This window comes from Zosterops lateralis (assembly GCF_965231275.1).
Source record: "Zosterops lateralis genome assembly, chromosome: 5".
NCBI classification, from domain to species: Eukaryota; Metazoa; Chordata; class Aves; order Passeriformes; family Zosteropidae; genus Zosterops; species Zosterops lateralis.
Genome location: NC_139766.1, coordinates 40,402,691 through 40,430,686, shown reverse-complemented (window position 1 = coordinate 40,430,686; position 27,996 = coordinate 40,402,691). Strand labels below are relative to the sequence as shown.

Here is a 27,996-nt window from a genome sequence, read left to right as displayed (position 1 = left end):
TCAGAGGGCTTCAAGTATCAGCACCATGTTATCTAGAAGTCTTTCATACCTTTTCTATGAAACAATCCTATGGGCAGCTCCCCACAGCTCTGGTATTTTCTCTCCTTCTTATCGCTTCCTTCTGCAGTCCCAGTTCACTGCTCCCTGTCCCTAGCATGGCCCTAACCCTGTCTGTCCCTCACACGACCTCCTGCCCCTTCCTCCTCCCAGCACAACCAGCAGACTCCAACTGACTCTCTACCAACTAACTCACTCTTATCACACCCATAGCTGTGAGGGCAAGGCTCTTCCCACACTGGTAATTAACACGGCTGAAATATATCAGAGGCAGGATTGCCTTTAGCGCTGTCTCTGTCTTCCCATATTTCATTGCAAAGACATCTCAGCATTGCCACCTTCTCAGAAGTCCAAGGCTTGCTGCTTTATGCAAGCTAAGAATCTGTGGAAGGGATTGACTGTACAGAAGGCAGGCATTAGTGGCATTTTTAATAGTGTTTTATTAGAATTTTTCTGGACATGAAGTGGTTGGGAGAAGAATTTTAACCAACACAAATGCTTCATATGTATCTCCCATAATCTCTCCAATTCTGTAGTAGCTATGTCCTACCACTTACACTGTTTTGCCCATGGATAGGTGCTCCACTTGTAGCAGGCTTTACAATAACATTAGACTTTCTGTCTGGCAGAGTACAGTAACATTAGGCATCGTGTCACACTTCGACTTGGATGATTGACTGCAGCTGCAGAACTGGACATTAGGTGCTTTAGATCTTTGGGTTTGTGCCATTTATCAGTTCTCACAAATTTTCATTAGAGCTTTGAGTCTTCATATTTTCCACAGTTGTCCTTTAGAGGCTAAATTTTCTAAGATATTGGAATGATTATCCCAAAAGAAAGATACATTTGGGACTGTGGTAAGAAACTAATGACAAAACTAATTTTCATTCATACAGACATAGAGTTTTCTCCTGTATTTTCTGTTGTGTCCTTCTGACTCAGGAATCCCAGCCTTCTCTCTCTGATGAACCATTTTTTCCCCAGCTCCTCCATAGGAGGTAGCTTTCATCATCACCATCTCTTACTTCCTTCAAGACTCCTCTATAGTTTCAACAACCCTACGGTAGCTGGTTTCTAGGGGACTTGTACTACAATCTGCTGTCACTCCTGCTGACATTCGATATCTGTAATGGCCATACCTTTTCTATCTCTAGATTAATGATTTCATTATTCAGTGGTATGACTGGCAAGACAGCGGTACACAAACAGGGAAAAGGAAAAAATTATACTGGTCTGAATAGTAATTGCCTCTGATGTGTGCAAGTATCAGGGATGAAACCTACAGATACGATTGAGAAAAATGTAGTGTTATTTACCAGTCAGTGGGGAATAAAACAAACAATTTCACACCTGCCAATACATTACTGGCTGATGAACCCTCTTGAAGTAAGATAAACAACAAAAAAGTACAATATTTTAGAGAGAATTGGTTTGAGGAAGAAATACTTGTCTTACTGCCTGCTCCTGCTAAGAAGCATAAATTTTCTGGAGGCTCCTTGGGAAATTCTACTAGGTGACCTTAGAAATGGCTTAACAGGATGGTAGGCTATTTGTACCTTATGAAGGTACAATGACATCCAGAATAAATCACACTTGTGCAATGTAAGAAACTTTAATTTCCCATTGGGCTCTGACAGCAAATTTAGACTTCTTTTTAAAGACCGTATCAGTCTGCTGTAGCCAGCAGTTTCCATAGAAAGATGTAGTGTCTTTAAAACTTCACTTTTTCCAGGAGAGACCTTCCACTTCAAGCAGTGGGGCCAGCAATGTGGGAAGCTCTCCTGGAACAAGAGAAGTAGGGAAAATCTTCATCGCCCTCATCATGTCTTAGAACCATGGTGGGTTTCTATCTATACGTCAAAAATTTGCATGAAAGGCTTCAAAACCATCAGTGTTAGGTGGGAAGATGGTCAAAAATGCTAAGAACAGCTGGTCAGGTCTAAAAAGGATTAATTCTGTTCTCCGTTGTGACTAACAGAAGAGTTGTGCTAATACGATGAGACGGATTGGCACGTCACTTCCACCTGGCAGCTCCCTGTGCTCCCCTTGCACATGCAGTGATTCACCAGCAGTGGGTGGTGAATTATGCAGAAGCAGGCAAAAGAAGATGGGATGAAATCTTCAAAAGGAGATAGGATGAAATCTTTTTCGCCAACCTGAGCTCATCTGCTGAAGATGAAGATTATTTGTTCCTGGATCGCTCAATGAGTATTTTCCCAATACCCAAGTTATATAAGGAACCTACCTGGACTTTTCAAAGGTTATTTTACGATATGATTGATCCAGTTGTTTTTTCTTTGTATGGTACAGTCTTTCACAGGCTAATTATACCGACAGCTTCTCTGCAGTGCTCTCTTAATATCAACTGTCAAAGTAGCACCTTGGCAAATGGGAAAGTCATTACATTTCTGTGTCAGATTCTGCCACTTGTGCTCCCAGGGACCCGCCTGTCACTGAGCTCTCCGGTAGCTCTGTAATAGCACCATGATCAATGACTCTTGTGCTAGAAGATAACAGCTGGTGAGAGTAGCAGAGTTTGTCTTTTCATGCTTTGTACTATGACATATCCAACAGTTTTTAGGCTTTAAAATGTTGCTCACATAAGAAAATGCCCTGCTTTCTCACTGATTGTTCACTGAAGGTAAAATTAAAACCACCCTTCAGATATTTTGCTCTGTAAGAACCGAACTCAGATCAGCAAGGAAAACTGTTTGGGGGGGAAATCCACCGCCTTCTACCTGTTCTAAAATAAAAATTAAATACTATTGGAGCAGCAGGGATAACAATCTCGGGAGCTCCGCTCCAGCCGAGGCGAGGGGAGCTTTGATGAACGTTCTGTGATTGTTTATCTGCGCTGGCACCTCGCTGTGTCCCGAGACCGGCAGCGCCTTCCGCCTTTGCCAAACGCCGTGCCCCGAGCGCGGGAGAGGCGGCACCGGGAGCGCCCCGTGAGCACCGGCGGGCGCGGTGTATTTACCGTCTCACCGGATTTCCATGGAAACTCTGTCACACCGCGCAGCGCTGAAATATCGGCCTCCAGGGCTGCCCGGAGCGGCTCCCGAGATGCGCCCACGCCGCAGCCCCGGCCCCGAGCGAGCGGCGAGTGCGGCAGCCGCGGCGGCGCCCCCAGCCCCGGGGCCCGGCCCGCGGATGAGCCCCGGCGCCGCCGCAGCGCCCGCGTAAGATGCGCCGCCAGCCCGGGGGGCTGCGCGCCTCCTCCCGTGAGCGCTCCCGTTCCCGCCGCGCTCCGCCCGCCCGCCCGAGCCGCAGCCCTGAGCGCGGACCCACCGCCCGCAGCCGCCCCGCCGCCACTCCCGCCCGCGGCGGGACACGCGCAGGTAACGCGGGCGGGCGCGGAGCCACCACGGCGGGCTCGGCTCGGCTCGGCTCAACTCGGCTCGGGTGAGGTCGGTTCCCGGCTCAGCTGGGCGCAGCTCCGCTCCTAAGTTTGCGCGGGGCCCCGCCCTGGCGCGGAGGGCGCGGGGATGGGGATGGGGATGGGGATGGGAATGGGGCAGCCCCGGCGGAGAACTGAGCGCGGTGTCGGACGCGGGGCGGTGCAGAATGGTTCCCAAGGGAGGCGGAGAAGGGAAAAAATAACTACCGTTCCCCTTTTGGGGTGGTTTGGTGCTTTTGCGAGCCAGGAGCTGCTGTGCTCCCTGGGGGGAAAAAAAAAAAAAAAAAAAAATTGTAGCCATGCGTTTTAAGTTTTCTGTTCTGGCCAGCAAATACCTCGTTATGTTCCATAGCATCTCCTCAGAGCTGGGCGTACAATCTTATTAGTTGGCTTTGGCATAATTTGGGAAGTTGTATTCTTGTTTTCTGGGATAATGTTGCAGTTCTTGTGGTGAGACAGAGCATACCATTAATGCATACAAAATTCCTTTTTTTTCTGGACTTCTGAAGTAATTTAAATCTGTTGAATTCTTCCGGGTTCTCAGGCTAGTTTTTGCTGTTGCACATTATGAACAAGAGCATGAGAATCAGCAGCTTTTCCTCTTTAGCTTGTGTAGTGAATGCAACACTTCAGTGGTTTCAAATTTTTGTCTGGGATGTTATCTCAGTCTGTATTGATGTGAGGGCATTATTTCTCAGGTTGTAACAACACAGCTCTGTGCTTTCCTAAAGCTTTGGTGGTTGTGCAGTAAGAGTCGTTCATATTAACTATTTACATCTGTGTAGATGCTTAAAAACCTCCTCTGACTTTTTCTATGCAGTCTTGATACTTCTCCAATATTATGAGGACAGAAAGGTTGTACTTAGGAATTCACACAATGTGCTTCCTCCCTGTATGTGTTCACCATGGGGTTTGGGGGATTTTTTGTGGGGGTTTTTTTGACAGGTTTTTTTTCTTCTTTTTACATAGAGAAAGGTCATCCAAGATCATAAATCATTCACAGCTATAAAAATTAATTGCCCTGTTGCAAGGATTGAACTGACTGAACTGTACAAGGATCAGCCAGTCAGAGATAACTTAATAGGTATTAAAATTGTGGGATATAAGCTCTTATCCATGAATAAACCTTAATATAAGTATCTCATCTAATTGAAGGGACATTTCCTGAAAAAACAATTGCCTTTAGAGGATGATGGTTGCCTGCCAAACTTCTGTGTTCTTGATAATTCCCCTTTAAATATATAGAGGAATAGAAATATCCAGCCTATTAACTGTCCAAAATGATGATTTAGGGATTTTGTGATTTAAGTGATAGCTTTAAGTGAAAAAATTATATTAAGTATAAGATTAAACATGTTAAACTAGCACAGGTTATCTGGTGCCTCTAACTCAGCTAAATGTTAACTGCAATCATTTGACTCTTACAGTAAATATTCAAATCTACCTTGGATCCTGCCACAAAACTGCAGTCTCTACTGCCTCAAGCATTCCACTGAAACTACAGGAGACCTAAGCAAGCCCACAGAGAGCTCCCACAGGTGTAGCTGAGCACAGTCAGGAATGTGTGGTGTGCAGACCAGCATTACAGAAGGGGGACCTCGTTTGCTTGACTGATGCAGAAGGTGAAAGTGATCCAACTTTTGGAGCTGACAGCTAGAAAACCTCCAGCAGGTACCTGCAGATTAACTAAATCTGAGCTTTGAAAACAGGTGCAAGAGCATCCTGGCACTATTGTGCATTTAGTTTAGAAATACACTTCAAATATGAGGTGAAGGTTTTGAAAAGAGGATGTATTACTTAATTCTGTTTTCCACAATGGGATTTTCAGGAATTTCCACTCTCCTGAAAGTTAACGCCACAAGCTGCATGGGGATTGACCAACCAGCAAACCTCTGAGAATAGAAGCAGGAAGATAAATTAAAACAAAGCAGGAAGATAAATGCCAATAGGAGCACATTTGTGAAATCAGTGGCAAGCTAAGATGAGTTTGGGGATTAGAGATCAATGATATGGGAGGATAACTTCTGTTTGCATCTTTACTGCTGCTGGCACTCAGACTGACAGCAGCTGGTTTCTCTTTGAGCAGGAGACAAGCTCAGAGAGCAAGAGATCCACTTGGCATGTTTTGAAATTAGGGGGGAAAGTCTGCTTTCTTTTTATGCATCCAAAATTAAAATGAAATTCTCTTTGGGTGTTTTGCAAAGGGAACTTGTGTCAGCACAGCAGCAGTTGTCTGTTGAAACCAGCAGATTATACTGTTATTCCTTCCCTCTCTGTCTTGCTGTCACTTTGAAACTGTGACTACAGGAAGATGGTGCAGAAGGGGTTTCTGTGCACTGCAGACCTTTGTGATGCTCTGGGTGTCCAGCCAGGGTCTGAAGAGATTGTGTTGTGACTTTTTCCAGTGTTCCTTCCTCATGGAAATGAGGACACATGGTAGGGAAGAGCTCATCTCTCACCTGAGAGAGAAAGCAGCTGTAGCACAGAAGGAATGGAGCTGACAAACCTATGCTGGAATTCAGAGGTGCTCCTGCTAAACTTCTTCAGTACTGATGCATCTCAAAATATGTCTACTTCAGAAAACCAGAATATTCACTTTTTGTTTTTAAAGAATTCTGTTGAAAACATAATGGACCCTTCTGCTAAATCCATACTGAAAAAGCTTTATGTGGAGGTGTAGAAAGCCACAGAACCTGGAAACAATCTTTCATTTAAACCTTCAAGAAGAATTCAGTAAACATTAATTTATTAAATGTGTTACAATATAACACTACATAAAATTTTGTTCCTTGGTCCTATTCTTAGCATTTTATTACCTTATCCAGGGCAAAGGTTATGTAGAGTTACATTTAGGAAACAGAAAAAAAATTCAGCAGATTTGGGAAGATCATACAATTTTCAGCTAGTTACTAGCAACTCAGAAATTAGCTCAGAAAAAGGAAGTAAAAACCTATTTACTTCATCAGCTAAGAGTTGTATAAAGAGAATCCCACCAAAATGAAAACTTCTGATAATATCAATAGAAATAGAGAGATGAGATCATTCACAGAATGTCTAGTCTGCTCCTTTAAATTTGGTCTAGAGGCAAACGTAGTCTCAGATAGCATTGTTTATCTGTTGTATAGTTTCCCCCCATTTCATTAAAGACTAGAAGAAACTGAACAGAAATAATATGCATTAATGCCTCTCTGCTTATACGCACTCCATTATAATATTTAGGTTATCCAATTTCATGTATTCAGTTCTTAATTCTATTTTAGCTGTTAAAAAGCACTTTAACATTGAGGCAAATTGGGAAGGTCGACTTCTTTTCACCTCTTTCCAACATATAACCTGCAAGATCTTTTTTTATAAATATATGCATATATATATTTCTACTCTTACTTGGAGGACCTTCACATCACAATACAGTTAGTGAACATCCTCAGGTTGTTTTGAGCTTCCCTTTGGCTCAAACCATAACAGTAGGAACACACATGATATAAAGGAAGGAGCACCTCTGCATGTGTGTAGGAAAGCAAATAATATTATTGCACTTTGAAAATGTCAGCATGGTGCAGCTCAGTGAGGATTGCTACAGTCTTGAAGAGCCCTGCCTTTTTTAGGTGATGGTTATAGCCTTCTGCTCTATTTATGTATGCTTTGGGTTTGTAGATCTTTTTTGTTTTCTCTTATGTAAGATTTCTAAACATTAAAGAGTTTTGTACAGGACATTGGCACTCCAGGGAATTTTGACTTTGAAACTCTAGTACACACAGGTGTTTAAGATAAGGTTTGAACTGAATTCTCATGTCTTTCTGTTTGTTCTAAAATGAAGACTAATATATGAAGATTCAGTAGGCAGAATAACTTTGTGCTGAGCTAGGTTTAACATTAGATGATTCTGTGCTGAATAAGTGGCAGTTCACTGAAATTTTCAAATGACTGTGTGGAGTTTGCTTCCAGTTAATGCTGCCCTCTCTATATTACATCAAATTACTTTAGGTGTTTTTTAGTTTTCCTTTCTGCTTGAGCACAGTCCAATTATATTCAGCACTTAGTAGAAGATGTTTTCTACACACACCACATTAGGAATTCCATCTTGGATTACTGACAGTGGATTTCCTGATCCTTTTTGAAAGCTCTCACCTATTCTGTGTTAGTTTGCTACTAGCAACGTAAGAAATACTACTGCAGTTGTTAGCATATGCATTTTCAGGTACCTTCTTTATAATTGGCAATGATATAATGATTAGGCATCTGCCCAGATGGTGACTGTAATTTCTTTACTCATATCAATGGGCTGTTATTCACACGAGTAATCTCACTGACTTGAGGTGTATTGCTTTTGTAGCTAACTGTTCCCTCATGGAAAGCCTGACAATATGTTCTGTAGCAGAGGACACTTAAAAGGCAGCATCATAATGCACACCTGCAAATTGCCATTCTCCCACATGAGCATCTAGGTAGGAGGCCTAAGAGTGCTGAATACCAAATGGTAAAACCTACTTAGCTAAATCACATTGTCCTGAAGTTATGCGGGATCTGCCTCACAGTAGACTAACATCACTAGTAATTTATTTGCATTGAGGTGATACAAGGTACAAAAAATTATGTATTTTTACATTCTGATTAACAGCAATATCATTTCTTCAGATGTTAATTAATGCCTTTCTTGTTCTAAGCAGGGCTGTAAAATGGATTTAGGATTCAAAGACCGTAACAACAGGACGCATACCAAAAACACCTCTGCTGCAACAAAGAATTTTTCTGCCTGGGAAGACTATAAGAGTAGTGTTGATGACATGCAATACTTTCTTATTGGGCTGTACACGCTTATAAGTCTGGCTGGCTTTGTGGGAAATCTGCTTATACTAACGGCCCTACTAAAGTGCAAGCAGAAGACAGTAATAAACATTCTCATTGGAAACTTGGCCTTTTCTGACATCTTGGTTGTGCTGTTTTGTTCACCTTTCACGCTGACATCCGTCCTGCTTGACCAATGGATGTTTGGCACTGTCATGTGCCACGTAATGCCCTTCCTCCAGTGTGCATCAGTCCTAGTCTCAACTTTGATGTTAATATCTATTGCTGCAGTCAGGTACCGTATGATAAAGTATCCCCTCTCTAGCAATCTCACAGCAAAACAAGGCTATTTCTTAATAGTGATGATTTGGGCCTTTGGCTTCACCATTTGCTCCCCTCTGCCAGTTTTCCATAAAACTGTGGACCTCAGCAAAACTTTGAATTTAGAAGGACTGGAGAACAGGCTGCTGTGCATTGAGTCATGGCCTTCTGACTCCTACAGGATCGCCTTCACGATAGCCTTGCTGTTCATGCAGTACATCCTGCCGCTGGCGTGCCTGACTGCCAGCCACACCAGTGTCTGCAGGAGCATAGGGGCTAGGCTCTCAATCAAGGAAAACAAGTTTGAAGAAAAGGAGATGATAAACCTAACTCTTCATCCCTCTAAGAGCACTGGCACGCAGGTTCAACCCTCTAGATATTCCAGGTGGAGGTGTGCCTTTGGCAGAAGGCACCACAGAAGATACAGTAGAAAGACTTCAAGTGTGGTGCCAGCTGTTTCAAGGCATCATCAGGACACTCATTCCAGAGATCTCCCAGACACCTCTGACACAGAAAAAAGCCAGCTCTTTTCCTCCAGTAAATTCATCCCTGGTATCCCTATCTGTTTTGAAGTGAAACCAGAAGAAAATACAGAGATCCAGAACATGATTACAATATCCCAGTCCATCATCAGAATTAAGACAAGATCGAGAAGGGTTTTTTGCAGACTGACAGTGCTAATACTAGTTTTCGGCTTCAGTTGGATGCCTCTTCACCTTTTCCACATTGTGACAGATTTTAATGCTACTCTCATTTCCAACAGGCACTTTAAATTAGTATATTGCATATGCCATTTGTTGGGTATGATGTCCTGCTGCTTGAATCCCATCCTCTATGGGTTTCTTAACAACAGCATAAAAGCTGATTTAATGTCCCTCATTCCGTGCTGCCAAATACCATGATTTTATGTGCCCCAAGATAAAGTAAAACAAACAAGTATGGCTTTCAAGCCTAGTGGTGTTTATAGCTGTAAAAGCTAAATTAGTTTCGTTTAGTTCAGTTAGTCTGACTTGGTTGTGATTAGTAGCATTTTTTTGTGGATGGATAGTTCTATGACTGCATGTATTTCTTGCATTGGGCAGACATATATGCATATGTTATAATATTCTTTTACCTGTTATATGTAGGAAATCATGCCCAGTGTACAAAACCAGAAGACCATTTTCATTACCCAAATTGTTGGCAACCTGTACTTTGGAATTATACAGAATATATAATGAGTAATATATGTGAGACAGACTACTTAGACATATCAGTATTAACTGTCATAAAACTATAATAAAATACATATCATTTACTAAATAACCATTGTTGAGACTATTTCAGTGCCAACTTTGACTGTTTTCTAATATAATTAAATCTCTCTTTCTGGATGTGATTAGGAAAATATTTTTCCTTAGGTCTGTGACTCATAGTTTGCAATATCTTTACAAGATGCTTTGCTGCTGATTCCTAGGTTGCCTCATTCCCTGTAACAGGTTTGAGAGTCATTGTTCTTGTCTTGATTGTTTCCATCTCACTGATTTATCCAGTAAAGCCTTTCTCTGATGTCCTCAGCCAATTTTTACTTTGGCTTGTCATTTAATGTAATTTTCATCCAGCCTGAATTTATCTCTAGTTATGTCTTTATTCTCACAGTGATGACACCCCTGAACATACAACACATTTCTGATCAGAGTAAGCCTTCATTATCTAAGCAAATAATAGTGGAAAGAAAATGGAAAGACATCAGGAATTTTTCTCTTCCTTTACCAAAATGCAAAAGCTTATTGCACTTCATTATAGCTGACCCACTTGCTTTGGAAAGGTATAACAGCTTTCAAATAAACATGTGCATGTGTGCCTTGACAGATGGGAAGAAGGGGCAGAGTGGGTTATTTTTAAATTCAACAAAGGCAAGTGTAGGGTCCTGCCTCTGGGGACGAATAACCCCCTGCACCAGGACAGGCTGGGGGCTGAGCTGCTGGAAAGCAGCTCTGCAGAGAAGGACCTGGGAATCCTGGTGGACACCAAGCTGTCCATGAGCCAGCAGCGTCCTTGTGGCCAAGAGGCCAGTGGTGCCTGGGGTGCATTAGGAAGAGCATTCCAGCAGGGCAAGGGAGGTGATCCTGCCCCTCTGCTCAGCTCTGGTGAGGCCTCACCTGGAGTGCAGTGTCCAGTTCTGGGCTCCTCAGGACAAAACAGACATGGAGCTTGTGGAATTGATCCAGTGGAGGGCAACAAAAATGATGAATGGACTGGAGTATTTCTCTTACGAGAATGGGCTGAGGGAGCTGGGCCTGTTCAGCCTCAAGAAGAGACAACTGAGAGAGGAACTAACCAATGTCTGTCAGTGTCTGAAGGGAGGGTGCCACAAGGATGTTTCCAAGCTCTGGTTGGTGCAGGACAAGGCAGTAACTGATACACAGAAAGCTGTACCTGAATATGAAGAAGAACTTCTTTACTCTGCTGGTGAACACTGGAACAGTTTGCCCAGAGAGGGTGTGGAGCCTCCCTCACTGGATATATTTCAAGAACTGTCTGGATGCAATTCTGTGCCATGTGCTCTGGGATGACCCTGCTCAAGCAGGGAGGTTGAATCAGATGTGACCCACTGTGATCCCTTCCAACCTGACCCATTCTGTCATTCTATGTGTGTGAACACGTGTGCAAACACACAAATACACACACACACACACACATTTTCTGCATCTCCCCTCTCTCCTTTTCTCCTTTTTAACCAGATCAGTACTTTGCCTTCCAAATTTAAATCACAGGTATCTTCCACAAGTCATGTTATATTTCATAGCACAAATGTAAAGTGTATATTATATACATTTATACTTACCTGCCCCAGATTACTCTAATAATCCATCTCTGCCCTCAGGATTCAGTAGATATACAAAGCCTTTGCTTTGAGTTTTAAGCTGTAACACCTCTCCCCAGTTATAGCTGGTGATTACTTATTTTTTTCCACTAAGATTTTTTATCCAATAGGCTTTTTATATAGCTTCTACAGACTGAGAAATAAAGTTATTTTTTTTTTATAAAAGGGTGGTTGGAAACAGTCATTGTGCATTTTTTCCCCTCAAGATACATCCTTTCCAGATAGTATTTAAAGTGAAAGCAGTTCTTTTATTTTGAAGAATCATCAACTTATTTTTTTATCCCACTGTTATAAGTCTGAGACCCTTCCTCAGCAAGCCATTATCTGCTAAGGAGTTTATTACATGCCAGTGGGTAATAGCTTCTCTCCTTAAAGAATTTTTCTAACATCTAGCTCCCAGTAACCCGTTGTTCTTTGTTTTCAGTAGTGATATAATTTTATAGTTTCTTCCTGGACATTGACTATTGTGTTTTGCAGATTATTATCTTCTAAAACCCTATAATACGTCACTTGATAGAGTACAAATGGTACAGAATAGATACTGCTGGAACAATAGATATTAAAATAGCTTTTAAAATGTTTTAAATACTTAAAAAATACTTATGACTAATCTTAGTATATAAACTTAGGAAAAAGTTAACTAAATCTACAGTCAGAACATAATTATGTAGTCCTACAGAAGTTACTGTAGCTTTTGCCTTCTTTCTGTCCACAAATTTTTGCATTATTGTAATATGTAATCTTATTTATACCATGTGATATAGCCAAATAGTATAAAAAGGTAAGAAAGCAGTCACATTGTTGCAGCTTGAAATATTCCTTCTGACTTAATTTTTTTTTCAATTTACTGTCACTTTTCTTCCTACTTGCTGTTTACTTTCTATTCCTTCCATTCTTTCAGAATTTTACCTATTTGTAACTCCTACATTGTCAATTATTATTTATATATAAATTAAATGTTTATTTAGTAATTGCTCTTTCTAGATCAAATTCTACTCACTCTGTATGGCAAAGAGAAGCATACTAGGACTTTAATATGGCCTTCCTCTAGTTTCTGAGTAGATTACAAAGATTAGTCTACACAATGGAGATTTTATATTTATATCTGTTTGCCTGGATGAAGTCAATAGCTGTGCTCCCTGCTCTTTACACTGATCAAAGCACAACAAATTGTAATTTGGCAATAGAGAATTAAATCAAGACAGCTATTGAACTTCTTTAGTCCTGTGCCATATAAATATGTCATCTTTTTTTAAGTCAATCAATAGTGGGAGAATGCGTATTTTCTTTTTATTTATAAACCAATCGCTAGCATTCTATTTGGAAATTTTCAAAATACCCCCATCTTTCCTTTGAAATGCGAAATAAAAATAAAATAACTTTTCTACCTGCCACTTTACTTCAACAGCCAGTGTAGCGTGGTCCCAGTATCAGCAGGGAATACATATGAAGCAGACAGGAGCAGTAGCAAGTGAAATCAGGCATTACACAATTCCCAAAGGAGTGATTTCTATGAAAAGGATAAGAAACAACTGAACCATCCATTTAACAATTTCCCCATCTTGAACATTAAAAAAAAAAGTTCTAAACACAAGGATATTTCCTCCCTGCTTCCTTAGTAGGTTTCATCTGGTCTGAGCTGCAGTAGATGCTCCTGTGGCTTCATGTCCAACAGTGACTGGCAGTGTTTTTTTCCAATATGTGTTGGGAAAATGTTATCTCACCACAATATCCAGTGACATTTTATCATTCTTATATGTAGACAGGTATATGTGCAGGTACAGATATAGTTAATGCACACTTCCTAGAAAACAAAGCACATTAAAATGGATTTTAGAGTAGCACATATAACTAGGTCCTTCAGCCACCTAGTGTCCACCCATTCTGTAACTAAAAATCTAAATAAATGGGAAGATAGGAGTTTTGTTTTGATAGCATCCACTAAATGCAATCAGGAAACAGCAGATCTAGAGCCATGTATCCACTGGAATTAGAAGAATGGATTGTAATGGTAAAGTAATTCCTCTCTATTAATTAAAAAAAAAAAAAAAACACAACTCTCAAACAGCTGGTCTTTGTGTATGATTAATGTTAAAATTCTGAGGAAGACTCACAGAACATAAATTGGTTTTTCTAGTTCTACAAAATATTATTGACAAAGCTGACTTTTTGCAAATGTCAAAGATTAAAATTGACCTTTGCCCTTTCTCCTTCAGTGGAGAAGCAACAGATGCCCTGGCATGCCCAGGTCACTCCTGAGCCAGCCAGGCCAGTGGCCATGGCTGACAGGAGGTCTGCACAGGCTGACAATGGAGTGTATTCACATAGGATGTGGTGAAGGGGTTGGAGCCTCTGTGGTTCCCCACAGTGCCATGGCAGCAGAGTCAGGGAGAGCTGGGCATAACTGCCATGGGTCCAGAGCAGCTGCAGCCTCAGCAGGCAGCACAGAATCCTTGTGGGAAAACTGCATCCCAGGCAGGTGCCTGGTGGGGTACAGCCAGCTCTGGCAGGGCTGTGGGGACTGGGGAGCTGGAAGGGATGCAGTGGGACAAGAAAAGCACTTTGCTGCTGTACTGGCAGTTGGTTGCCTAGTTCCTGGAGCCTGAAGCTCTCATGACCAAATGTTTCCTTCTCAGAAGTATGAGCACCCGAGAAAAGGGAAAAAAAAAATCCATTGATCTGCAGATGTGTAAGAACCAAGAAGAGGAGCAGAGTCAGGAAGAAAAGAGTTCACTTCCAATCATGTCGACATAGGACCCAGTTCTGTTGTGCAGAAGCATTAGCAAATTAAAAAAACCTTCTCTCATCCATAGGGGTCTTTCAGCTATTATTTCACTTTTGAAAAAAAAAGAAAAAAAAGACATTGATAGATTTTCACAGTAGTCCCAATATCTCTCTTCAGCATACATATTAAACATCACAGTCTCCAGAAAGATTGCTTTCATAAAATACTGTTGGGTCCAGGAATTTAGCCTTTTATTTTGTTGAAAGCTAAATTATGCCTATACTATTTGCATTTAAAAGTCTTTGCCAGAAAATACATTAGTACAACCTGGCACTGTCTTAGGGCAGTGTCCTAGACATGTCACTTCCTTTTTTCCCCACATGACTGAAATAATGGTATAAAATCATGATCCTCATGATTTTAAAAACAATTAAGTAAATTTTTGAACTGTTTTTGACCATAGGTAGGCTCTGAGGTCAGGGTTCTTGTTTTTTTATTTTGTGAGGGGTTTTTTCATATACAGTTAAATACAAACCCCTCTCATATTCTTTTTTTTCCTAGAGCCTTTTACATGCAATACATAATGAAGACTCCTGCAGTTGCTTGGTTCTGATCCAAAAATATATACACCTTTCTTAAAGATATATTGCTTGAAAGCTGCCCTTACACTGAGCGTAGGTAGAAGAACTGTTGTTAATGTTCATATTCAGTTGAAGTAACTTTTCACAGGAAGAGAAACAAAAGAGACAAAGAACTAAAGCGGATCCACACTAATGCTACTTACCCACATCCTGCCAGTGACAAAGGAATGCATCAAAGCCAGGCCCTTCTCAAGCACCTGCCATGAACAGTGAGTGTGTGACAGTACCTCTGAAGATTACTAATCCTACAGATGACCCAGAAGCCTATTGTAAATTTTTGAGTTTCAGGAAGTAATAGCTAATAAGTGAGTATGGGCTCCAGTGTCTTCAAAATTACCCCTCTCAAAATTTTCCTTTAACGCAAAAGCATTTTCTTCCCAACCATTTGATGGAGATAGGTTTGCTGAGATCACTCAGAGTACTGAGTCATTATGCTCTGCCATTAAGACAATCTGTGTCATCATACTAGAGCATACACTTGGGCCAGTGAATCTTACCACAGCATCTATTTTTAAATCTCTCAAGCCCAGAGATACTAGAAATATGTGCTCTACCAAGTTACAATGATCTCCTGGCCCCCTTATTAAACTTCATCTCAGTTGGGGGAAAAAGGAAAAAAACAGCCTGACACAGGTTGTCCTTGGTAAAAAGTCTTAAATCCTGATTTCTTCAGAAAGACTATAACTCCAGGCAGGAATATGTGGTCACAGTGTGTTTCTAAAAGCATTAAGATCACAACTGGCACCATTGTTATGAATCTGATATAACTATACAAGTGATACTTTTATTTTTCTTTTTTAAGAGAAAATATTGTAAGCATTTTAAAAGTTATTAAATTCCTTCATTACATGCTAATCTTAGGAAATATCATAAAATATTGCTACAATCCAAATTAAGTTCATTTGAACGAGCATGAATGCTTCATTTTGCCCTTGTAGTCACATTAAGATGATCCTTTTAATAATAATGCTTAAAAATAATCCTCTGGGAAGTTATTAGAATAGTGATTTGACATTTGAGACTGAAGTAGGTTGGCCCTGCTCTTACATCCACTTCATCAAATACTTGCTCTGTCTCTGCAGGAGAAAGCTCATATATGTATCACTTGGAGATTAATTGGACATTTTTTGAACAGGAAACATTTATTACTGTCCCTGTGACAAGATTATTTTAAAGACACTTCTGGTGCAAAATTTCTCTGGAGGAGTAACTTTGTGATGCTCAAGCAATTGTTCCTCTCTTCAGAATAAGTTGGAACCAAAGACACAAAACCCATTTGATGATAGACCACAAGACTGCTAATTATAATTTTAACTATAAATCTACTAGGATTTTTTTGTTGCTGTTGAAAGAAAAATAGATAAACAAGGAGATAAATACATCCCTACTACAAGTAATTTTAGTGCCTCTTTCTACCAGATTTTCATCCAGATTTTCTTATGTTGAACAAGGTGGTAATATTACTCTGTTTTAATTCCTAGTAATTCTCTTGGATGTGTGAGGCCTTCCACCAAGTTAGGGGTTCGCTTACCATTCATGAAGATTTTGACCTCATGGCCAAAGGATTAAGAAGCTGCACAAGAGGTCAGAATATAAGCTAAATTTTTACTTTCTGCTGGCTTTGTGTTGGTTTTCGTTTCTTTTTTCTTTTCTTCTTGTGATGTTAGCACAACTGGGAAAAGTGCAAGCTGTTTACTGCAGGAAAATTAACTTATTTTTATGTAACTATTGGGACCAAAACCAGGCAAAACAATTACGTATTCCTTAAGTCTCCATCCGTTCCAAGCCACATCTCATAAAGGTAATTGTCTGAAGCCTCGATGATACATTCTCTTAATTAATATCCTGGAGTATGAGAACACATTTCAGATAGCATAGCCTCATCTGATCCTCACTGCAAACCATAATGGGTGAAATTCAGAATCTCATTCCTTCTGCAGAACTAAATTGCAATATGCTCTGCTTGAGATTGCTCCTTAAGACCATTCAGGGACTGAAGCTTATTCAGGGCACAGTTTGTATCATACTGGTTTTGTGGGATTCTGTTCCTCAGAAAAGCTGCTGCAAAGCCCTTTATGTCAGAAAAATTAGTTAATTCCCAGGAGCTCTCAGGAGCTCATAACACCAATCCCCCCCTTGCACATCATCACACCTGTAGTCAGCAGGGGCCCTCAAGTGTTGTTCCTTTCACAGAAGAGATGGATGAAAAAAGCAGTGAATGAGACTGAAAACTCTGTGGTACTTGTTTTTCCTCTTGATCTGAAATAGTCTAAAATTGGAGACCTTCCAGAAAGTTGTGGAAGACACCTGTGTGAGACTGCTAGAGAGGGAACAAGGAATCACTTCACAGAGATGAAGTGCAATGAAGAAATCTGTCCATGCAGGACTAGATAATTATTTCAACACATCCAGGATCCTAGAATCTTACTAATTGTATAGGAAAATAATAATAATAAGTAGATATTTGGATATGTAGTTCTGATTATTTTAAGATAAATTTATTGTAAGTCCTTGGAGTCTAATGTGTCATATATACATATCCAATCTGTGCTCTGACCAAAGCAACTTCACCTTGTAACACAGCTTCAGCACCAAACTACCCTTTGCTTTTAAGCTATTTGCTCCATTTTTATTATTCCACATAGAGGTTTAACACCAGCCAGCAGCCCAGTACCACACAGCTGCCGCTCACTCCCACACCAGCGGAACTGGGGAGAGAATCAGAAGGGTAAAAGGTAGAAAACTCATGGGCAGAGATGAAGACCTTTTAATAGGGAAAGCAAAAGCCACACACACAAGCAAAGCAAAAAAAGGAATGAATTCACTGCTTCCCATGGGCAGGCAGGTGTCATCTCCAGGAGAGCAAGGCCCCATCACATGTGAAGATGATTTGGAAAGACAAGCCCCATCACTCCATGTATCCTCCCCTTTCCCCTCCTTCTCCCCACTTTACATATTAAGACACCTCCGCCCCCAAAAAAACCAAACAAACAAACCCCAAACAACTAAAAAACCCCACCCAAACAGGCTGGAAAAAGCTTTCATGTCAAGAACATGAAATAAATTGATAATGGTTTGTTTTCTTTGGTTATAGTACTTACTGCAAGCACTGTAGCAAACTGATTTCTACTTTCCATGTATGGATTTCATGAGATAATGCTTACAGTAAACCCATAATTTACAATGGTAAACAAGAACTAAAAAGCAGAGTTCATTCAGCTATTGCTAGAAATGCAAATAACCTTGCTGTTGATTGTTTACAGCAAAAATGAAGACAGCATCTGTTACTCTGTTTATGCAATAGCATTCGTATAAAGATTTTATACATTCATTTTTAACAAATAAGAGGTATAGTAAGAGGAGACACAGACAGACCGATTCAATATTTGCATCACTTCATAAATTCATTCTTCATGATACATAATGTTATTTGAAGGATAGCAAAAAAGTAATAAACAATATTAAAAAAAATCCTGTTTCCTCTCTGAAACATTAACTTCTATTTTCTTAATAGTGTTCAAACCACACCAAGCACCCCAAAAAAAAGGGTCTTCATATGTCTCTGGGATTTCCTTGGCAAAGTCAATGGTAGTGTAAATCTGCATGTTCATGGTTCTGTTCAGAAAGTTGATTTCTATAATATTTTAGTGCTGTTTAACAACAGCCTTTCTAAGGAAGAAATAGAGCCAAGCTGCAACAGCATCCTTATTTTCACTTTTTTTTTTTTTTTAAAGCATTTAAGTATAAGTGGTCTTATTTATTTAAGATTAACATTTATATCTATATATAAATGTATAGCACACTGGTGGACATAACCTGATTTGAGCAGGTCTTGCATGACTTTTTCTGTAGCTTCACCTTCTGGTCCTTCTGCTCCCAAGTTCAGTAATAACAGAAGACTGTGAGAGCCCTCTCCTGGTGAACAAAATTTATCTTCCTCCAGCTGCTGCTTGCCAACCAGAGATTCTGAGACAGATACTCCAGCTGTAAAAGAAGATAGTGCTTGTAATGTACCCTTAACGTTTTTTATTTATTAATACTTTCCTTAAGTTAAAAAAAGTCACTAAACAAAGGTTTTCTTTTCCAAAGACCACCTGATAAAGTGAAGCAGAAAGTCAAGGAAAATGCTTGTCAAAAAACTGGTATCTGCAAAGAAATACTACCTTCAATATACTTTCACACCAGTACAAATTCTGCATGGCTAAGGCTAACACCCATCTGGAATGTTTTATTTAAAACTTCTTTAAAGATTTGTTCATTAGCGATAGGTATTGAGAAGGCTGTGTGCACAGTCACTCCCCAGACACGGAATGAATGAGTCAGCAAAGTCTGAAAACCCCGAGGCATCTAAAGGGAGCCCTGGGCTCCTCTGGGATGGGCAATGGAAAGGAAGGCTCTTAGCAGGAGCACTTTTTTTTCTTCCTGCAAAACCAACCAGAAAGTCTGTGCTGGGTGCACAAGTTATTCTTTCATGCTACCAAAACTGAATTTTTTTCTAGGCATTCCCCTTCACTCCTAGTGCATGTATGAGACAGCCTGCCCACATTATTCAGAAAGGGAAGGAGCATATATTAAACAAAATATCCTTTCCCTGTCTATAGTTGCTGTTCTTAAATTTTGCACTTTCCTTAATATCTATACTTGTAACATGAATTTGGCTGCTGTGTCCTCCTCTTTCCCTGTATCAAGCACTCAATTTAGGTTGAAACACTGTCTCTTCACTTGCACTTCTTCTGCTTATCTTCTTAGTCTGATCTACTGTATTAATTTTAAGGATACTCTGTTTCTCTATTCAATCCCTTTTGAGGCCTGAAAGGAATTTTAAGTTCAAACAATTTTAAATTCAAATTGGACTAAGTCAGGGAACTACCAGACATGCTTGGGTCCAGCTTATTGTCTAGATAGCATCTCAGTTCAGAGGCAAAGGCAGTAATGTTGACACAGTAAGAATGCATACATGCTTAAAGCAAAGTTCCTAGTTGGAGAGCTTCAGAATATACAGAGGCAGTAAACTCCCTTCCATTGCTGTGGGAGTGAAGCATTAGAGCAGTGATCACACCCCCATGTCTTAGGGAGCAGAGGACTCCACAGAGAAGTTTCACAAGGGCTTTTCTGGGGAGCAGTGATGGCCCAGACAGCCTAAAATGAACTCTCTGATCATTTGCATCAGTCATCTCAGCTGAAAGCTGAGCTTTATCCAGAATGAAAGCAATCCAGAGAGGTTTATGGGCCTGTTTTTCTGTGCACTAGCATAAATTATGTTGCCTTATCGGAAGAGTTTGCATGGAGATGGCAGAGGTTGGCTGTGTAGCAACTGCTAGTGGAAGAAATGTTCAGAAAACAAGTAGTTTAATATATGTACTTTGCTCTTAATGTTGACACATTAAGGTTAAGGTGTGGTGTGTAGTCAGTGTAGCAAGACAGAAAAGCTGTATATACCGAAACTACTACACTGGATAACCTTTATGATAGGCCATTTTCAATCAGTTATAAAAACAAGTGTTTCACAATGTACATTTTTCTGCTTGCAAAGGGAAGTCCTAATTTTAAGCTAGCACGCAGTTGTTTTCCTCAGCAAGAAAGAAGTTATTATGTGGAAGAGCCTTCCATGATTTCAGAGACAAGCAGTCCCAGTTCAGCTTTCACTAACACTGCTATCTCTTATAGAGCTCAAAGAAGCTGAAATACAGTAAAGCCTCCTTATTAAAAAGGAAATGCTTTTATATAAACGAGTAGCTTAGATTCCCATTTCAGATGATCCAATACAAGATTTCATCTCCTCTGTTTCCTTTAGAGCAGCAAAGGACATTAACACTGCTATTTCTAGGTTCAGCTAGAATCCTGTTCTCTAACAAAAAGACATGTATCAGCTGCGAGAAGTAATGTTTGGAGGCAGAATAGTACTGGCCAATTTGATCCCTATGCTGCTATGGCTGAAATGTGCTGTAAAGATTCAAACTGACAGCTAGGAAAACACTTTTGTATGAAGCAGACTTCAAGAAGACTTTTTTTTGTTTAATTTTTCACTGCCCTTTTTCTTTCTTCTACCTTAGTCTTTTCCTTAAATAAACAAATATAATTTTGTCTTTGAAATTTTGTGTTATTAAGGGTAAGCTCAAATGACACCAGTAGGAAGAGGGCTCATTGCTTGACTGGAACTGAATAATTGCAGTGAAATGCTGTACAAAGCAAACCACCACAGAGCATTTTTACTCTAAGATGGAAATTGGAACATGTATTGTGCAAAGCTAAAAAGATCAGTCAGAGGACTTATATCACTAAGTGAGAAAACACAACAACCTGCTCTCAGCCATTGACCAGCTTTGCTATATCAAAAAAGTAACAGACAGATCACTGATAATACTGAATAATTCCCAAATTATTATAGGAGCCCTGAAGACCCTAAATTAATAGACCTAAGCTGGGGCAAGTTTTCAGGAGTGGCAAATGCTCTGCAGACACCCTGTGACTTAATAATCAGTGGCAAAAGAAACCATAGAAAAACCTCAAAGAGTGTACATGTTTCTTGTTGACCTCCATTCAGGAGTTGAGAAGAAAGAAGAGGGCTCTGCTGGCTGCCACTTGCATTTTTGGAGCTGTGCTTACAGTCTCGACTCATGCTTCACAGGCAGCTAAAGCAGAGTGCACATGTCAACTTCCATTTTTCCACTTTTTTGAGGCCCTGGAGAAATGAAATACAGAAGTTTGGTCCCTCTTTGTCTCTGTTGCTGTACTACATGTAAGTGGAAATACCTGGGAGCACTTCCCAGGTCTGAGCTCGCCTTCTTGTCATGTCCCCACAGCAGACTGCAAGAGCAAGGCATGGAAATCTGATCCAGAATAAGAGGAGTACAAGGTGCAAAATATGAATCCTCAGATACCTAATGTACCATTTCTAGTACAGCCAAGAAACCTAGTTCCAATCCAGTTTATATAATCTAGTAAAATTATTTTGGGTGAATCAGTGGGAGCAGCAGCTCACCTAGGTAGCAGGTAAAAAAAAAAAAAAAAAAAAAAAAAAGAAAGAAAGAAAGGACTTAGTTCCTTCTCTAATTCAGTAAACTCATCAGTCTCATTCAGTAAACTAATGAGTTGTGTTATTTTAGAAGGTGTTATATGAGATGATTATTTTTAATCAATTAAGGTGTGGCAAATATCGTGCCATGCAGTCCTTTAAATTAATGGTATGCTTTCATCTACAGTCACATGGATCACGCTGATCATCTGTATTTATACAGAGCAGAAGAGAAGACAATCTCTAGTTAATTAATACATTACTAGCAAAAAAGGTAAGTTGGTGAACTGCATAAAAGGCAGTTATGAAAAGTTAGTAGAAACCCTTAATTATCACTTTGATACCTACAGAAATGGGCTCTCACATAAACAGAAACTGCAGACTATAAAGGGACACTATTAATACAACACATAATTAATCTGTAAATTTATTGTCAAAAGTATTGTAAAGGTGAAAATCTTTGTGAACTACATCACTTAATGACAACACAAAACCACTTTTACACAAACCCCTTTTTACACCTGCTAAGTGGTAAAAGTACTTAATCATGAGATCACAGGCTCAGTTGTAAATTGGTTTTAAAAAAATGTATGAATAAAATATTTTCTGACTGCCACTTGGAGGTTCTAAGCCACACCAGTCCCTGATCTGATCCATTTATAAGTTACTACAAAATTCCATCTGAAAGAGTTGCAGTTTTAAGAAAACATGTTTAACCCCCCTGCCCCCATCTAATACTTTCTGACACAATGTTTACAGAAAGCTAATGACAAATGATCAAAATAAACCATAATGGTGATAATTAATTCTTTTTGTGTGCATTTACCAGTTCAGTTCCTCTGAACCAATTAACTTAAGATAACAATTAGGCAGATACTGTCATAAACAAACAGCTATGCTGCTCATGACCTGCCTAACAAGGTCTGTCCAAGGAATTAAAATTTAACTCACTAAAATAATTCTTGTTCTAGAGTAAAATAAGACACAAAAGTATATAATTAAAAGCATTTTTCTTTTAGAAACTAGTATAACTGGATGCCACTTCAAGAGCTGGTTAAAGGAAATTATAAAACATTCTCATTTCTATCCATCTATTTCTGAATTAGATTGAGATATTGCCCTTCTAATATAAAACATTTGAAGTTTAATGTCCAGTAATTCTATTTTAAGAAGCATTAGGCACTGTAACCAAGACTTTCAAACAGGAATAACATGAATAGATCCCTTGGATATTTTTGAAGTAGTTTTAGATCTGTCACTAACCATTAAAATCTTAAATAACTTAAAGCTACATGGAAGTGGAGAGGAAAAAAAATCCTTACCAAAGATCCTTTTAAAACAAAGTTTTGAAAGTTCACACAACAACAATCAAGTGTGTATGAGACAAGACAGCTCAATGTTTCTACAAAATTGCTTCATTACGGAAGAAAAACAGCACAAACAAAAAGAAAACAGTTTTTAAAAGAGTGAGCCTCTTGCAGTAAATGTTTTTTTTTTAATACCAAGACCTTCACTTCTTAGTGGACAGGCATTTCAAACTGGTTCTTCTAATAACAGTACCTCAGTGAGAAGGATCAAGTAACATTAGTGAGAGGTTCAGTTTGTCTTCCTATTTCCCTCAGCAAAATGTACCCACCTGGTTAGCAATGCCTCTGTCTAACTGACTTGCCCAACAGAGCATCAAGAACCAAGCTGAGGCAAGTCATAGTGGGCATGGAAATGCCTTGTCATTTAAAATTTATTGTGACAGGTATTCCTTGGTGATTCATGGAGGTATAAAGTTCTCCTGCCTCCTTGCACTCACCAGTATGCTGCAACACCAACCTTGGCCCAGCCACCCAGCTTGATCTCTCCTTCTCACACTTCTGTGACCATTCAGGTTACATATGGCAATGCTATCTCCCTCTCATGGTCCTAGTTAGGCTAGTAGTCATTCTAAAAATCCACTTTATTATGGACTTGCAGACTACCCCTCTACCACTTCTGAAAAGGATTTTTGCCATATTCCAATTGTTCAAAATCTGTTTGTTATTAAGTTCACAAAAATTGCAACCCTAAAATGTGGCTCATAGCATTCATTAGAGCTTTTCTTTTAAAGTGTTTACTTTTGCCCTGTCCTTAGGTAACCCTTCTTAAATTTTTCTGTTGCAATAGTGGATGGCAATAGCTGTGGATAAATGAGTTATTATTTGAAGTGTCAGATGAATGGAAAGAAAAATTTTGTAATGAAAGCAGCAAATACCCGCAAAGTAGAAAACTGCTTTTCAATACATCAGACTTTCACAAACTAAACCAATTCTTCTTGATAGAAATTGTCACATTCAGGAATAGACTTTCTTTGTAAAGTCTGAAAATGAAAACACTGTGATCTATCAAAGATAATAGAACCAACACTTTCCCAAATATCCATTTTTTTCACGATAAATTTTTGAAAGAAGGCAAAATATGAAAAACCAAAAAATGATTTGGCAATTACTGAACTTGCATAACATTGTGTGAAACATTAGGGAAATTCTTTTCTAAGATGATAAAGTTTGTTTTCTCTCTATTTAGAGTAAAACACCTGAAATACTTTTATGGTCATTATTATCATCAGAAAGTCCTGAAATTATGCTGGTAAGTTGTTTCAACAGGATTTTATTTAACAGATGCTACAAAATATGACCAACTTCCCCTGCCAAATAGAGCAAAACTTCTCTTTCAAGTTAGCTAGCCTGGGTTTTTTAAAGGGTATTCCTCTGTTATATAAAAAAGCTTTTGTCTATCTCCTTCTAAGAGCTCTGCCTGCAGAGATGTCATCTCCCTGTTTTCTAAGAAACATGGCTCTCATGACCTAAGAAAATGCTTCTCCTGACCATCTTCTATAGAAATGTAAGCACAAATACCTTTTTCAGTAATATAAATGCAAAATCACCATGGCCACAGGAGCTAAACACAGAGAAAAGCCTCTCTGCACACCTCCTCTGAGCTGTTGTGCCTCTTCAAAAGCCAGGAGTTGCACAAAGTCCACGACATTCTGCTTACATTGTACAACAAACAGCAATATCCATGCACTTCACCATGAGTCCTCTGTATTGATTATTTTTTTTTCAGCAAGTGTTAAGTTAGGAGCTTCTGAAGGTGAAAGCAGAATCAAGTTGAAAGCCTGACGAGGAGTACTATACCCTTGGTGAAGCCACGCTGGCTGCCTTCCTATCTTCCATGGGCCTAAGCAGAGCTTATAGAAGGATCTGTTCCATTACATTCTCAAGTGCAGAGAAGTGAAATGCGTGCAATAGGATATAACTCTGAAGCATCAGAAAGCAAAGAAACACTCCTTTTGAAGTCACTCAAATTCTCTTGTGTAATTTTTTTAAAAAAATCATTAGAAACAAGAGTAGCAAGTTAACTTAGCTCCTAGATTCCACATGATGCCATGCAATAAAACTGTATCTTCCTGCTTGGGCATTGTTTCACTATAAACTAATTGAGACTGCAGTATGGCACATATTATTTTGAAACACTTCCAATTATCTCTAGGAAATTTAAACAAAAAAAAAAAAATCAGATGATCTGCTTTTTCTTCTCATTTTTTGTGATACCAAATGTACAGTCTGTCTAGTTTGCTTCTTTGACTATACAAATAAAATTATTTCCAGAAGCTCATTAGGAGCAATAGCTGTTTGTAAACCAAAGGAGGGAAGGGTTAGCCAAGGTAATTGGCCTTACTAATCAGGGGGAGGGAAAAAGTGAAACTCAAATTCATCAATGTATGTCTACACTAGCCCACACAATTCATTATTTAACAATTAGTGTGACTTGAGTAGAATATGCACTTCATATACCTAAGTAGACATGGAATACTGAGTCAAACTATCAGATGTGGTTGTTTTCATGAAAAATTACCAAGAGTTATACAATGTTTCACAACAAACTCATGCTTGGAAGACATTGAGACACACAAGGCAGATTTCACAATAAATGTTTCTCTTTCCCAGGAGCTCTGAATTTTTTTCTGAATATGGTATAAACTGGTGGTGAGAATATTGAACACTACTGTCTCTGTTCATTTGTCAGTAATGCAAAGAAAATGATGCTGCCCAGCATGATGAAGTATTTCAGGATTTCTTGGGGACAAGAGTACAGCAAAGTGACTATACAACTCAGTCATTGAATGGTGGGCACTCCAAGATGGGTACGTTGTTCACAAACTTGTGATGAATTTCAAAGCTGAAAAAGTTTCAAGCCAGACTTATGCTACAGCTTTAACTTAAGTAATTGTGATGCTTAACAGTCCAGCTAGATTTATGGGAGTCAAGGTTATATTTCTTCCCTATACATGAAAAATAGAAAGCAAATACAGTTTGAAGATATGTGGTTTTCTGTTTGCTTGACACACCAGGAATCAAATAGACATTGTGGTTTCGAATAAGTGTTTGCTGTAAACAAATAAGAAATTTCAGCTACAAGTTTCTAGGCATGAATTTAATTGCAAGACTCAAACATTATTTGCAGGGAGTTACTAGATTATTTGCAGATCTCCTGGCAAATTTACTGTAGGGCCTTTCTGTGGATTGTTTTTACCTGACAGCAGCAGACCCTTGAAACCTCAGGTAAACTGCCAGCACCTCTAGATACAGTAAAGTCTCCCAGAGTTGCCTGTTGTTAGGAGACTTAGGGACAACAAAGGATGGTACCTATAGACCCTTTCCTATGGGTTACATTTCAACCTCATGGAGAACACATGGTCATATTTAAAATAGCTTACAGGTTATCACTGTGTGGGGCATTAAAATTTCTGAATGGGATGAACTTGACCCTTTCAGCTCCCCATAGCTCTCTATTTCCATATACGTTGTTACTGGACAGCGTTCTGTCAGCCACACACACCAACTCTCTGTGATACAAACACTGGGAAACACCTATGTGTCGTAGTCGAGATGGCCACTGCACTCAAAGTGCTTCATTAAAAACTTCAGAGGGCTTCAACTATCAGCACCATGTTATCTAGAAGTCTTTCATACCTTTTCTATGAAACAATCCTATGGGCAGCTCCCCACAGCTCTGGTACTTTCCTTCTTCTCTCTTCCTTCTGCAGTTCCAGCTCACCCTCCTTCTCTCTCTTCCTGTCCCTAGCACAGCCACCTGACCCTGTCTGTTTCTCATACAGTGTCTTACCTTATCTGTCCCTCACACAACCTCCTGTCCCTTCCTCCTCAGAGCAGAACCAGCAGACTCCAACTGATTCTCTACCAGCTAACTCACTCTTTATCACACCCATAGCTGAGGGCAAGGCTGTTCCCACTCTTCATAATTAGCACATCTGCAATATATTTGAGGCAGGATTCCCTTTAGCACTATCTCTACCTGTCTTCCTGCACCTATTCATGAATGGGTTTTAAATGTGGTTAGGGGCAGGATTTTTTGTATGGGAAGGATGAAGAGATCTGCTCTAGGCGGCTCCAGATTCAGCACTACACAATTGCTTGTAACCCCCACTTGTATGACACCATGACATAATGCAGCACTTGTCAGTAACATTTGCTCCAAAAGATGTCATTCAGTTTTACAAATTCACATCACAGTGACCCAGAAGAATGAATTTTTGTGCAACTGGACAAGCACAGGAGGGTTGGAACCATAACTGGCTTCAGCTTGCAACAATCCAGCATCACACACCAGCTTTTCTGCCCTGAAATACTGTTGTGGAAGACGGAATTCAAAGTCATGGGCTAAATGAAGTCAATGGACTTTTCTAGGAATGGTCCATAGACTGCATATAGATAGATATATAGATAGATATAGATGATATAGATAGAGATTAGATATCTCTCAAATGACCAGAAAGATGATGGTGGTTAACTGGGATGCATAGGGAAGTGTGGGACATGGGCATGATGTAAATGGTATGGAATAACAAGTGGATACTATCCTGGATTCATCTAGGATAGAGTTCATTTTCTTCCTAGCAGGTGCTAGTCTGTGTTTTATATTTCATATGAGAAAATATTGAGGACACACTGATGTTCTAGTTGTTGCTAAGTAGTGCTTATATTAATTCAAGGACTTTTCAGTTTCCTGTGCTCTGTCAGTGACAAAAACATGCAAAAGTGGTTCTTTACTCTTGACATATAAGCACCTATCATACTATTTCAGTTAATGTCACTTCAGTTAATGTTTAGTTGTGTCTTATCCCCAGTTTTAATTATT

General features: G+C 39.6%; 1 protein-coding gene across 1 annotated transcript; it reads left to right on the top strand.

Moving 5' to 3' along the window:
- Nucleotides 1–8,130: 8,130 nt before the first annotated feature.
- On the top strand, nt 8,131–9,462 carry NPY5R (neuropeptide Y receptor Y5; the record flags this gene model as incomplete). Its single annotated transcript, XM_083860817.1, has 1 exon — nt 8,131–9,462. The coding sequence occupies one exon, from the start codon at nt 8,131–8,133 to the stop codon at nt 9,460–9,462; it is 1,332 nt and encodes a 443-aa protein (XP_083716943.1).
- Nucleotides 9,463–27,996: the final 18,534 nt, after the last annotated feature.